Genomic DNA, 15,030 nt, shown 5'->3' with positions numbered 1-15,030 from the left:
CAGTTAAATTGTTTCATAAAATAATATTGATTATCTAGCAGTGGAGTCCAAAACCTAGTAGTGATGGTTTGGATAGAGCTTGAGAAGTTTTAAGCAGGAAATTGTATGACATAGTTGTAGCACGACCCAGGAGATTTCTTTCAGTTTGTTTTTCCCAAGCTTCTAATTCAGAATTTTTAAAAAGTGACCTTATCTCACACTTACCTAAATACCTAGCCTCCTTGCATTTATTTTACTGTATTCATGCTCCATCCATGTTAATGTGAGCAAATAACAGACTCCATGGTCTAGGAAAGAGAACTACAGAGATATTTACAGAATGTGAAAAATCAGTGATCCTGAAAAGGATTCATGTGTCACAGAGGAGAGACACTCTATGTGAACTCCCAGAGTAGTGCTGTGGAGTGGAAAAAAAGGCTGATCTTATTTTTAGACCTATAAACAAGTAAGTAAGAGTAATGGAGGGAGTATATTTTTGTGTACAGAGTTTTTTGTGTACTGATTTGATGAGATCAACGTATGAACAAATCTGGGTATTCGTGTCCATGTTTTTACAGATTAATAATTGTTGTGGCAGGGGAGAGATCCACAAAAACTGTGTAGAATCTTAGGAAGAAGTGTCCTCAATAGTAAATTTATCTTGTCATCATGGGGAACTTCTTCAGTTTGTAGAAGTCCCTTGGGAGAAGGAAATACAGCAAAAAGAGGCAAAAATTAAGAACTTAAAATAATGTAAAACTGAAATTTGGGAACACATTTTTTAATAGCAATTAACTTTAGGAAGTGCATTTTCCATCTCATTTTGGGCCTGGTTTAGGAAGAGAGTTTAGTCCAAATTTATGCTAATGATTTAGCTATTGAGTAGCTAATTGAAAATACTCGGTGTGGCTTAGCGGTTCTTCTGAGTCATCAAATGAAATTCATCATGTTGTTGGAGAAGTTTAATGACCAGCATCATTTGATCCACTGCATGGATGGAAAAGCCCAACCACCTGCCCAAGAACACAGCCGTTTATAGGCTCTTGATGCTGGCTGCCTATGAGACTGTGCTAATGACAGTCATTATTAGATCTGTTGTTGAGTTTGCTTAGAAAGCTTATGAGGGGTATCAGAGGAATTACTGCCCTTCCCTCCTATCCCCCAGTTAACAAGCAGAGACAATTTAGACCTTAATTCTTGTTCACATATTGCTACAGTGGACTGCGGAAGAAGGCTTTTGTGCATATGCCAACACTGCCCAACCTTGACTTTCATAAAACTGGAGATGGGGTATGATATATACTTGCTTATTTTCATATATATATATATATTTCTGCAAATTAACTTTTATCATGTTGTTTTTCTGTCTGAAGTTTTCAAAACAATGCAAAGGGCTGTGCAGTTTTTAAGATTTTTTTTTTTTGCTTTACAATACTTACATTCTGAATCATTGTTTCATATTTTTCTGTAAAGTTCAGAACAAATTGCAGTGCTATTAAAAAACCTAATTTAGGAGGTGAAGCAGACTTTCACAGTGTTGCCACCCGCAAACTATGTCTCTTCAATTCTGTTTCTGTTGTGGTTTTACTGTATTAAAAAAAAAAAAAAATAAAGACAACCACAATGACAGGGCAGAGGAACCCCAGGGAAAGCAGCAGTTCCTGCCTAACAGCGGCTGCTGAGTTGACAAGACTCTGGCTGCAAGAAGCATCTATTGGTGGTGGTCCAGATGTTAGGATTTTTTCAGAGATTTTCTCCCAGAAATGTCAGCTCCGTATAATGCCTTTGGAAACAACCAGTAGATTAACATGAAGACATTTCCTGTTGAATGATATTGATGTTATGATTTCATTCTGTCAATTTATTGAAAGTCTGTAAACATAGTTGCTGAACTTTTTGTGTTTCTGATCATCATTTGCTCTCAATTGTTGTTTTCAAGCCTTAATGACCCTTAATAATTAAAGTAACCTTTCCTCCGCTGTTTGTTTGTTTTAGTTGGACGGGGCAGAGCCGGCTGGGCAGCTGCAAAGTGCTGATGCGGAAGTCGTCTCTGCGGCCTGCCGGCTTGTTTGTGAATGGGCCCAGAAAGTGCTGAGCCAGCCTTTTGATACGGTCTTGGAATTGGCTCGTTTCCTTGTAAAAAGTCACTATATCGGTACCAAGTCAATGGCAGCTTTAACAGTAATGGCAGGGGCACCAGCAGGTAATGAGACAACTTAATGCTGAATGGATTACATAAGGGATCTTTTTTTGAAGAATAATAACATCTCGGTTTGAGGAAGCGCTCCTCTTCAGGGCAGACTTTAAACACTGACTCTGGGTGTTGAGTACACATTTGTTATTTTAATCCACATTGCTGCAAATTACTTTTCTTACTGGGAGTCTAGGTAAAGAGATCTGAAAAGAAGCAGTTTTAGTTTGTGTTAGATTTAGTTTGTGTTCCTCCCACTCCTCCAGTGAGGACCCTGGTCCTTTAAAGCACTTCAAGGCATGTGTGTAATTGTGCTGAATTTATGTACTTCGCTAGATCGGGATTTTGGTGCCGGTACAGTGCTGGTTTGTAGACAAACTGCTGGTGTAGCTGTGTTTCTGTCTGATAACTTGCCCTAATTTGGAAACAATTGTCTGTCTTAATTTTCTCTCAAGAGAAGATTTTTGTGTAGGCATTTCTGATACGTCAGATGCAAATTTTCCTCAGATGTTTGATCAGTGTTCGGTAGTCCAAGCAAGTCAGCTGCTGTTATTATTGATCACGTTAGAAGTAAGGACTTGAGGGGCATTGAGAGGGACAGGAGGAGCCTCCTCTGGGGGCAGTCATGTGACTGAGATTCCAGCACTCAATTTCAAATCTTCATTAAGGGTTGAGTTAAAGAGAAGAGTTATTTTGTAGTTGGCTGCACCAGATGAATTCCTGTTTTATACAGTCTATAGGAAAGACTACTTTGGATGTGGGTTTTCATCTTCTTTTGTTTTCTTTGTTTCCCTCTTCATGGTCAAAATCAGTCAATCCTTTAAAGTGTTTTTTTGTGGCTGTAAATGAAGTAAATTAAGAAAATGAAGGATGAGGAGGGAAGTGCAGGTGCACAACATGCTGCCAAGACTTCCCTCTGGCAAGTCCTGCCCAGGACTGTCAAGCAATGTACATTTGGGTCAAGGCAAATCTCTTGCCTTGAGACAGGTGATTTCAAACGGAAACTGGTCGTCAGGGCTGTAGGTTGGGGCGATGCCCTTTTGGATCACCTTCCCTCTCCTTCCAGCTCTCTTTCCTTTGTTGCAACTTGGAACTGACGGGTGGCAGTGGCATGTTTTGTTCCTTTCTTACCTGTTGTCGCTGGGCTTCATTGGTTCTGCTTACCGTGCTGCTGGAAGGAACGCTGGGTATATGGACAGCTCTTCAACTCGTGCAGCTCCTCCGCCTTCCTTCAAGAGAAGATGGTTTCCTTAAGGAAAAGGGCAGTTGTTTCCAGTGCATGCCTCTATGGCTCGGATAGTCATTTCAGGAGAGGTTCTTTTGGGAACGGCAAATAAAATATTCCCATTCCTCTTTATCACAAGGAACCACAGTGTCTTAACTGAGCATTAACAGAGGAAAAAGCAAAATTTTACCCTCAATATTACCCTCAAATAAAAATTGCCTTCAGTATTCAGCCCACATAGATGACTTGTTTTCCAGTAACTGCAATATATTTGGGCATTTCACTGCTCTGTGAAGAAGGAATTGTGAAAGTGGAGACATGTTGGGATGTTCAAGCGCTCATGGTACACACAGACTGCTGCTGAGAGGGTGGGCTCCCAGACCACAGTTCCTAAGCACGTACTGGGTATCAAAAAACAAGTATATACTTGCCCTAAAATTGTGTGGATTAATTTGTAATTCAGAGTTATTTTTAAAACTGTGAGCAAAGTGTAAATGAAATGGTGTTGAAGCATTTTTAGATGAGCAGATCAACTGGGTTAGTTGGTCACTGTAGACCATGCTAATCCTCTTGACTGCTATTAAGAAAAGATCATAAATGTGATGTGATTTTTGTAAGGCAAATGGGTAGCAGCTGCACAGATGAGACTAACCCCCTGTTGTTCTCCCTGGAAGCACCACTTACTTGTGATCACCAGAGGCATTATCGCCAGAAACAACATTCTTCCATTCTAATTTCCATTGTTTTTTCACCTTTTCCTCCTCTTTTTTTTTCCTTTTTCCCTGAAGACTTCTCTTCTTGCCCTTCTTTAACCATTAGCCCTGAATCACACACAGGTGGTGATCCGTTCTGATATATGCATTGTGTTTAATGCCTTGGCCATTAGATGATATCATCTGCTCAGAGCTGCTCCTGTGTGATACAGACGCACAGCTTTCTAGAAAGATTTTTCGTTTTAAAAGCTTCCTTAGACATTGACAACAAAACAAACCTTTAAAATTCATCATCTACTGTGTTTTTATCTAAAATATGCACTGCCCTCTACTGTCAGTTAAATGAAATGCGTTGGTTTTCGGATTTTGTTGACACAAAAGTTGCAATTTGAGACTACTAGAAACGAGATGCCAGTACGTGGTGTTGTAGCAGCTAATGCCAGCTTGTCTAACAGATAGTTTTTGCCACAGATATGCACATAAACTGAAACACTGAGTAGATTTGAGCATGAAGTGGATGGGAGGAGGTCATGGAGGAGGTAGTCCCAGGATAGCTGTCGAGACGCCTACCGTGAATTCTGTGTGGTTAGATACAGAAGTGTCACTACAGCAGACAGGGTATGTGTGGTTATAGTTTGTTCTTCTTTTGCATTCAGGAATAAAAGGGATCCCCCAGCCCTCAGCTTTTATACCTACTGCTGAAAGTAATTCCTTTCAACCGCAAGTGAAAACTCTGCCATCTCCTGTTGATGCCAAGCAGCAGCTGCAGCGTAAGATTCAGAAGAAGCAGCAAGAACAGAAACTGCAGTCTCCTTTGCCAGGAGAGTCTCCAGCAAAGAAAACAGAAAGCACTGCAACCAACGGCGTGACCAGTATATCTAATGGAAGTCCTGCAATTCTGTCTCCTCCACCTATTGGCATTGTTGTGGCAGCTGTCCCCAGCCCAATACCGGTAATGTTCTCCAGCAATTCTATAGAGAAACCACCTTATGAAAGGGTTTCAAATTGACAGTAACAAAGCAGCGGTGTCAGTGGGATAGAAGAACTGTTTCCATTCAAAGGACTGAGTCCCTTGGTGCTTCTCTGTCCCACTGACTCTGTTATACCACGTGAGTTACAGCATCGATACAGAGGCAGCAGAATACCGATCACAGAGCATACGCTGAATTCATCTTTGAAGTCATTGTCAGTGGTATTTCAGCTAGCAATAATGAAGGTTATATTGGGAATAATTGCTCTTGAGATGGAGTTTAACCAGACGGGAGAGCTGACACCAGTTGTGTGGGTCACTGAGCCCCTGTTATAGAATCTAAATTGCATTTCATTGGCCCAGTGCATTTAGCAGAAGCAGCAATTTTGGTTTTGGATGAATGTCGGTAGCATGGAACATCTTTGTGTCTTTCAGGCCATACAAAACTGGGGTGGGGAGATAATTTGTTTCCAAGATGTTAGTTGTGTTGTCCATTTTGATAGGTAAGCCAGTATTTCTGCCTGATAGTGGGTTTGTATTAAACTCGCTTTTGAAGCATTAACAATGAGCAGTGTTTTGATCACATCCTTTCCTCTTTAACCTTTGTATGTCTGTCTTTTTGTCCCATGCCGTAAAGGACTGTATGAGAACAACCCTTTCATTAGCAGAAGAGCAGACTAGTGCAAAGACCAGTGCCTCATGCCTTAAACACTGAGGCCACATATCTGTCTATCAGTCCTTAGGCAGACAACTAGAAATAGTCTTGTATATAGTTGAAGAGCTTGTTTTGTTTCAAACTGACACTCAGGAGCTTTGGTGTATTGAGCTGTGTTGTCTTTCACCTTTGAAATGCTTGGGCATGAAGTGGTCTGTGGATGTTGGGGACTTCCTTGCTTCATCACCACGCTTTTTCTCTTGACAGGTGCCAAGGACCAGGCAGTTGGTGACATCTCCAAGTCCTATGGGATCGTCTGATAGCAAGGTCCTGCCGCTCAACGTTCAGGTGGTCACCCAGCACATGCAATCAGTCAAGCAGTCACCAAAGACTCCCCAGAACGTTCCTGCCAGTCCAGTTGGTGACCGCTCTGCCCGGCATCGCTACCCACAGATCTTACCGAAGCCAGCAAATACCAGTGCTCTCACCATCCGCTCTCCCACGACGGTGCTCTTTACCAGTAGCCCAATCAAGACTGTTGTGCCAGCTCCACACGTGAATTCCTTAAATGTGGTAAAAATGACAGCAATATCTCTAGCCCCAAGCAGCAGTAGTGTGCCCGTCAAGCAGACGCCTTCAGCTAGCAGTAATGCAGGAGCAGTGGAAGAAGGGAGGACTGGTCCACAGGTCAAAAATGGATCTGCTGTTTCGCTTCAGTCTCCAGGATCCAAGCCTAGCACTGTTGTAGCTATGCCTGCAGTCAAGATCAAAATGGAACCAGAAGTATTGCTGGATGAGAACTCAGTACAGGGCCAAGAGAGCTCTGAGGTGTCTAAGTCCATAAAGGCAACCCCTGACCTGCCTCCTGCTCAACTAATTAATTTTGAGGTTACAACCTTGAAGGTTTCAGCTGATGATGTTGTGGAGGTGAAACCAGTTAAGAGCTGTGATCAGGGAGCTGAAGAAGCAGGAACCAAATATAAAACACAATCTAATGAGATCCCACCAGTTTCTTCAGTAGGCAATAATCAAAGCACTCTAAAGCTCTCAGTTGCCAATCAAAACTTGTCCAGCACCAGCATCGGTTCACCTCCTACTGGTGAGTCTATGATTAAAGACAAAACATGCACTAAAAGTCCAAGAAAGCGACAACCTTCTACACTTCAGGATTCCCAGGTACCACCTGTAAAGAAACCACTGGTGGAGCAGCTTTCAGCTGGTAATGTTGTGGAGAGTCAAAAAGCAAATGGCGTTAAGAAGTCTCCGAAGGTTGGATCATTAGCTAACAGTGACAATACAGCAACACTTGCTCAAGTTTCCAGCACAATACCTGTACCTTCTGCAGCTGCAGCAAACCTGGCAACAGACCTTTCCGTGAGCACCGATTTAAATACCAGTGATTCTACTTTAGAACAGGAGCTTGCATCAGTACCATCTCCAGATATAAAAGTAAAATTGGAAGGAAACATGTTTATCATAGAAAGTGATTCAAAATCTGATGGCAGCTTTAACCCAAGTACATGGCACCATATCACCAAAACCTCCGACTTTGCATCTGTGAATTGTGAGCAGCAGGATCTCAGCGTGATGGCAATTGCAGGGCACTCCGGCGACTTACAGGAATCGGCATGGCAGCCAGTGCACTGCGAAGATATACAGCAGGATGCGTACAGCCAGCAGTTACAGAGCCAGATCCAGGACTCCTCCTTGGCTCAGATACAAGCACAGTCTTCAAATCAGTTACCTCTGCAGTCTGAGCTGAAAGAGTTTGAACATACAGTCCCTCAGTCAAACGAAAACTTCTTTTCATTTGATGACGACCTTACCCAGGATAGCATTGTGGAGGAGCTGGTGCTCATGGAGGAGCAAATGTCCATGAATAATTCTCATCCTTATGGTGGTTGTCTAGGAATGGCGCTTCAGAGTCAGACTGCAGCTCAAGGAGCTCCCGTGTCATCTCATCCAAGCAGCGTGCACTTTTACCATTCGATCCATAACAACAGCACTCCGATTCACACTCCCACTCCCACCCCCACCCCAACTCCCACCCCCACCCCAACTCCAACGCCCACCTCTGAAATGATTGCTGGGTCTCAGAACATGTCCCGAGAGAGCCCTTGCTCGAGGCTGGCTCAGACGACTCCCGTGGACAGTGCTCTAGGGAGCAGCCGGCACACACCCATCGGCACACCGCATTCCAACTGCAGCAGCAGTGTCCCTCCGAGTCCCGTGGAATGCCGAAACCCCTTTGCGTTTACTCCCATCAGCTCCAGCATGGCTTACCACGATGCCAGCATTATATCCAGTAGCCCCGTGAAGCCGATGCAGCGGCCTATGGCTACCCATCCTGACAAAACCAAGCTTGAGTGGATGAATAACGGCTACAGTGGAGTCAGCAATTCATCAGTTGCAAACCACGGCATCCTGACGAGCTATCAGGAGCTGATGGAAGACCGCTTCAGGAAACCTCACGCTTTTGCCGTTCCTGGCCAGTCATACCAGTCTCAGCCGCGCCACCACGATACTCACTTTGGCCGCGTGACTCCGGTTTCGCCAGTGCAGCACCAGGCAGCCCCTGTCAGTAGCACCACCAAGCAAGAGGGCTTTGCTGTTCCTGCTCCTTTGGACAACAAAGGAACCGGTTCCTCTCTCAACAACAGCCTGAGGTGCCGGAGCGTGAGCCCTGCTGTCCATCGCCAGCGTAATCTCAGTGGAAGCACTGTCTACTCTGTTTCAAATATACCACGCTCTAACCTGACACCTTTTGGAAGTCCAGTGACTCCTGAAGTTCACAATGTATTTGCTAATATCCATGCAGACACCAGTGCCAATAACATAGCACAAAGAAGCCAGTCGGTCCCGTTGACTGTGATGATGCAGACGGCCTTCCCGTCTCTTCAGAAACAAACAAACACTAAAAAAATCACCAATGTGTTGTTAAACAAACTTGATTCTGACAGTGATGATGCAGTGAGAGGTTTGGGAGTGAACAACATGCCCTCAAATTACACAGCCAGGATGAATCTCACTCAGATTTTGGAGACATCCGCTGCTTTTCCTAGTGCCAACCCACAAAATATGATCAATTCCAGCACTTCAGTTTATGAATTCCAAACACCAAATTACCTCACAAAAAACAGCAGCACCGATCAGATCAGTTTTTCTTCTGGAGATAACCAAGCACAATCAGACATCGGAGAGCAGCAATTAGATTTTAGCAGCACTGTAAAAGACCTTTTAGGGGAGGACAGTCTGCCAACAAACCAGCAGCTGGTGAATCAGGTGGCATCAGATCTCAATAACGTTGCATCTGTCTTTCCCAGCGACATCAGGTTGTCTTCCGAGCTCTCAGGCAGCATTAACGATCTGAACACTTTAGACACAAATCTACTGTTTGATCCAGGTCGTCAGCAGGGACAAGACGATGATGCTACACTGGAGGAATTAAAAAACGACCCCTTGTTTCAACAAATCTGCAATGAATCCATTAACTCAATGACTACATCAGGTTTTGAGTGGATGGAGAGCAAGGAATGCTGTTGAAATGTTGGGTTAATCTTGTTTTATAATATGTATGTAGCACACTGTATCTAAAAGACAGACGTATTGTATTTGTCTTAATGGAAGTGCCTCCCGCAGCAGAAACACTTGCTATGTATTGTGGCATTTTAAAAAAAGTTTGCTGTATCCGTTGCTCATTCTTCAGCAGGGAAGATGCAGTCTTACCAATTTTAGACAAATCTCTGAAGGTGATGGGCTATCAAAGAGCCAGTATTAAACTTTGAATTTTCTAGTGTTTCCCACTTGACATTTCTTACTGTAGCAAATAACGAAGTGGTTGACAGCCAGCCAGCAGAGACAGCTATGGCTGAGGCTTTGGGAGGGTTTAAGCTCATTAGTAGGCCTTCCGTACATTGTGTTGCTCGTTACTTCTTCGTAGCTGATCCTTACTGACCTTTGTCATTGAGGTTTGGAATGCAGGGTGTGTGCAGCCAGGTGGGTGGTGGGGAGTGGGTACCAGTGACCCAGGTGATGTGCAGGTGTCCGAGTGCTGCGTAGCTGTTGTGAGCGCTGCTCGGTGGGAGCTGGGGAAGCCTCTGTAGCAGTGGTGCCATTGACATCTCTACCAAAATGCAGAGAGAGGAAAAACTAACAGGAATGATCAAGGAAAAAGGAAGATGCACTAAATTTTTTATGTAAGAGAAATAAATCTATGTAGTTATTTTAGCCATTAATATTCATGGCATACTTGATATTTTAGTTCTCACTTCAATGTTTTTATATTAAGTAGAATTCATACGAAAAGATTTTGAGCACTGAGATTTAATCTAGGCATAACACCCTATTTTAAAGTGATAGGTACTGTTTAATTATTTATCAATGCTAGAGAAGGAACGTGGTATTTTCCCTCTCTTTTTTTAAATAGAAGAGCTGCTGGAGCTCATTAAAATACTATTTTTCAAGATTAATTTTTTAAGTTTGCTCTTTCCTAACCTAGTGGAGGGTATGGGAAGATGTTATTTTCTGTATTTCACTAGGTTGAGCCTTTCTGTATTTCTTGCTCACTCTCAAACAAAAGATTAAAATATTAGAAAATGTGACTGAACTAAATATGTTTTGTATAGAGCCATAATACTGCCAGGCACTTTACTGATACGCAGTAAGATGTGATCTTTCTTTCGGTAAAACTTCTTTTAAAAGTACTTACTGTTTTAGAAGCCTGAATTCCATTTTCAAAGTGATTGGACAGGATTGGTGCATCTAAGTTTTTTAGAAGTCCTTAGCTGCCCCTCTGGAAAATGAGATTTAGACTTCTGCCTCACTAGTTCACTTGAACCAAAAAAGACTTTTTGTTTTATCGGCATGGCATGGATCTCTCTAATGGTGAAAAATGAGAGGTACTGAACTGGCCATGGCCCTGACACTGGAAAGAGGACTTGCAGAGGCCAGCTTTTACAAATGAAGTGCTGCACTGAGGATGCTAAAATACCATCCCTTAGGCTTAGTATGAGATTGATTATTTCTCCTGTGAACTGACGCAGAACGGAAAACAGCAGAAAACATTTTCTTCTCTTGCATCACCTCTTTGAACGAGCAGACATGAATTTGTGAGGGGTAGGCACAATATGTCCCCCTAGATTTACTGAAGGGGAAGATGCTCAGATTTTTCGGGTGATTCATGTTTAAGTGTCTTGGTGGTCTTCCGTTTCTTCAGTTTTTGCTAATGACTTGAGATCCCAGTACTGATCAACTTTTTTGGCGGTGCTGATTCAACCTGTGCTGCTGCATTGGCACTGAGGTGCTGGTGTACCATGGCTTCTCTTGCTCTTGCCCAAATTCACCACCACTCTGTGGCCTCTTCTGCAGGGACAAACAGTTGTGCCAAGCTCTAGCACCTTATGGGGCCTGACTTCACTGTGCTTGCATCGGAAGTTCTGCTGCTTTGTTAGGAACAAACTTGGAGAGTTCTAATCCCTCCTTGAAGCACGTGGATGTGCAATGGTGTACTTTGCATCATGTAAGACCAAGTGTCCGTTTAAGGTTTTGTTAAGGAAATGGGAGGAAATTAAAATCCGCCTGAGAGCCTTCTGCTTGTTACCTTGCCAGGTGTCTGTTGGTAAGGCTTGAACCATTCCTCTTGTAGACGGAAGTTGCTGAAGGCAGGGCTTGAGTTTTGTACCTGCCTGTGGCCTTTTGCCAGAGATGTGCTGAATGTCGTCTGACCTTTCTGACTTCACTGGTTCTCAGAGACACTCAGCACCTCTTTTTTCTTTTTTTTTTTTTTTTAATTTTTTTTTTCTTTTTCCTTTTTTCCTTTGTTCTTTTTCTTGTTTTCTTTTTTCTTTCTTTGCCCCTGTGTGAAGCGCCAGCACATCTGTGAAGAGGTGACACCTGCCTTGGGGTGGAGAGGGCTGGCGAGGACGGGGAGAAGCCACACGTGTGCTCTGGCAGCCCGTGCATCTGCGTGACGCGCTGGCCTCTCCTCCAGCGCACTGACGCTGACGTGGGCTTGGGGGAAATCAGCTTTTCCTTGACTTCACTAAGTTTTTTAAGAACATTTCTCAGAAAAGCAAGAGTAGATTTGAAGCTGATGCGTTCTGAATTATGCAGCCGTCACCAAAGGTTATAGAACTGCGTTTAAAATAATAATTTTTAAATACAAGCATTACACTGGGCCTAATGTGTGACTTAATTAGCGGAAATATTCTATAATCAGTGGATTTAAAGCAAAAATGTGTTTAATTTAAGAAGTGTTAAATTCAATAAGGATTGTTTCAAGTAAAGTCCAGGGCACAGGCACAGCTTTGTAGACTGGGATGTATTATTTTAGAGGTGTATGTGTGTTGGTGTTATAATTGATGAGGTTAGGTCCCTGACCTTAGCACTAGCGGAGTTCTTTACTATACATTGAGACAGAGCACTACTGCACACCAAAGTATGCAATACCCAAAGGAAAATTCTGTGATTCTAGCAAATGGAAGCCTGTCTGTGTCAGATACTCCAAAACTAAGAATTTGCGACAGTTCTGACCCCTTGTTTACATTATTGGCTTCCTACTAAGGTGATAAATAAATTATTTTGATAGCAGTTTTTGCTAAAGTATACAAACTAGTGAATTTGTACCCTGTGTACAGTATTGCAGCAAACACTTTAAATTTGGTTGGTTAGTCCAGCAAACTTTCTGGGTTCATATATTGCACTAAAATTCTGTTGAACCTGTGGCAGGCACATTCCTTAGGATAAATGCAACAAATACGGCCCACAGATTAAAAAAAAAAACTTTAAAAAGCAAAACAAACAACCTTTTTAATGTGTTTCATTATTAAAAGGCAAATGTCATTAAAAGTGACAGGTGAAATTGTCTTATGTAGCAATGTGCATTGATCTCAATGAGATATTTCTATTTCTTATTCTCTTACATGAGAATATTACAGCAGGAAAAATTAAGTTTAGTTTGCTTCACCATGTTAATACATGATCACAAAACGTGCATGAGTGTTAATGACTTAATCTTGTACAGTACTAGATATATTCCTGTAACCACTTTTATTTTTTTTATTCTTTTGCTGTATTGAAACTGGTTCAGTGTTAACCAGGTGAGCATAGTTATTCACAAGTTATTTACTTTTTTATGTTAACTAATTCAGCTTAGTTATTGTTGAATATGTTCTTTTCTTGGATTATTTTTTATTGTTCTGGTGTTGAAAAACATTTTTGCATCATTTTATCATGAGAAGAATTCATGAAGTAAATAATTTGCAAATAATTGCAATAAGCACTGACTTCTGAACTGAAAAGAAGGAAAGCGTTTCTTGTGCAGTGCATCTGAGGTTCATATAATAGTCTTGTACTATACTGTGCTTTATTTACTGCACCGTAAGGAAAGAGAAATCCCTGTTCCACGTTTTCATTTAGTGCAGGAAATCCAGTTTCTCCCCTCTTCCCCGGTGTTTTGTTGTCTGTTGTACTGCTGAAACTACAGTAGTTGAATATTGCAGTAGCATTTCAGTTATTTTTTTTATTGAAAGTGCTCAAAAATTGTTTTTTAAATGTTTTCAAAAACAATAAAAACATTTTTTATTAAAATGACTTCTGGAGGTTTTTTCCTTATATGGAAAATATGCATTAAGGTTGGCCTAAAATACAGAGCTTTCTAGTTTGTGTGAAGAGGGGTCTCTGCTGCCGATGCTGAGCCCAGTCACAGCCACGGAGCTGGCAGGAAGGTGGATGTTCTGGTTGGGATGCCTTGGACACTGTGCTCCCAGAGCAATTCCAAGAGAAACTGGTGGTAATGGGCTCCTGACCATTCACTTTATATTCCATTTCCATAGGTATCCCTTTTAAGTGGAAAGTACTTGTGTGGTGATACTGGTACATTTGCGGGATAAAAGCAGCTGAATCTTACAGCTGAACCTGACAGTTCAAATTTACAATCAAACCTTAAAATAATATTATGATCAAAGCTGTACTTCAGAATGCGCTGGTGATAGTCCTGCTGGTCGGAGTTGTCATCACGTGCAGCTCCTCTGTGCTGCAGACGTCCCGGTGTGGGTGCTGCACCCAGTCTTTGGGTCTGGGTGGTGGCTCTCACCGTTGTGCTATCCAACATCCCGTTGCTGGAATGGCCATCCACCGTGGCGGTGCTTGGCTGGTTTTGCTTTTTGACACCAGTACAGCGTGCTTACAAGGTAGTGTTATGATGCAGCTTGGCTTGCTGCCATAAAGGAGGAAAAAAAAAAAAGCTCTTTTGATCTACAGAGTCCTTTATTTGGGTTGTAAAATTGTATATAAAACCGGCAGCATTCCAAGCACAGTTTACGTGAACGTGATGGAAAAGTATTGCCACAGAACAGAAACTGGCTATGAGAAAGTGAGGGTGAGGATAACTATTTAGGTTTTCATGCCAAAAAGACAGCACTGGTTAACAGACTCCATCCCAGACTACAGAGGTGCTGAGATGAGCTGGCAGGTGGCAAATTTGATGGTAGCACGAAATCGCTTCAGGTTCATCAACAGAGAAGAATCATCAGGGAGACATAAATCAGGCAGCATGAATGAAAGCATCAGAAAGACAAGTTTATTTTTAACATGACATTCGAGTGTACGCTATTAATATATCCCACTGGATTCTAAATTAACGTGCTCTAAAAAGAGTTTTCTGTGAACAATTCTCAGACATGCATTCTCCAGGTTCCACAGTCATAAAAAAATGAAAATTAAAAACTCCCAAGGAATGAGATAGAATATAATTTTGTGCATATAAAAGACTATTTTAGAAACTGATCGTTCATCTGAAGTAATAATGGGTTTTCATTGAAACCTCTCAGCTGTAGACTGGAAAAAATTGGCCTTAATGGTTAATATAAAGGGCCATGAGAGCAAACAAATCTGACTGAATTGAAATGGACAAACAAGAAAGACATGTTGGAACTAAATGCATTACCAAAGTAACTACCTCAAAATGTTGAAGTCATGAGCTTCGTAGGTTTCAAAACGACTAGATGTTTATGTGTTTAATAAAGACATCCAGAGTGAATTCTAAATCACTGCTTGGAAATACTTCTACATCTCCAGAAATATAAATCTGCATGTGTGAATGCAGCTGGTACCTCCCCTCCTAGGGTCGTAAGGATTGCTGTGTTGAATTAGCCAGTGGTTCACATAGTCAGTACAGTGTCTCTGGCAATTGATATCACTGTCTTCTCCAGAGAAAGGAGCCCTGCATTATTAGGTGTTCAGAGAATAAATTGCCTCTGAGAAAGCTGCTCTCCTATACCCAAGAGCTGGAAGCTCAAT

General features: G+C 42.1%; 1 protein-coding gene across 6 annotated transcripts in view; it reads left to right on the top strand.

The window, feature by feature from the left end:
• RFX7 (regulatory factor X7) overlaps positions 1-13,323 on the top strand; it is a 52,476-nt gene extending 39,153 nt beyond the window's left edge. For 4 of the 6 annotated variants that reach the window (XM_082061218.1, XM_082061217.1, XM_082061215.1 and 1 more), the window contains 2 exons: positions 4,765-5,060; positions 6,001-13,323. In XM_082061218.1, the coding sequence (XP_081917344.1) occupies positions 4,765-5,060; positions 6,001-9,276 (3,572 nt within the window). In that variant the 3' untranslated portion in view covers positions 9,277-13,323. Of the gene's footprint in view, positions 1-1,188; positions 1,270-1,974; positions 2,183-4,764; positions 5,061-6,000 lie in introns of all 6 variants that reach the window. The other 2 variants (XM_082061214.1, XM_082061219.1) reach the window with 1 other exon arrangement.
• Positions 13,324-15,030: the final 1,707 nt, after the last annotated feature.

Source organism: Streptopelia decaocto (genome assembly GCF_964273445.1).
Source record: "Streptopelia decaocto genome assembly, chromosome: 9".
NCBI classification, from domain to species: Eukaryota; Metazoa; Chordata; class Aves; order Columbiformes; family Columbidae; genus Streptopelia; species Streptopelia decaocto.
Note: the sequence above shows the minus strand (reverse complement) of the source record. Positions and strands in the feature narration are given on the sequence as shown.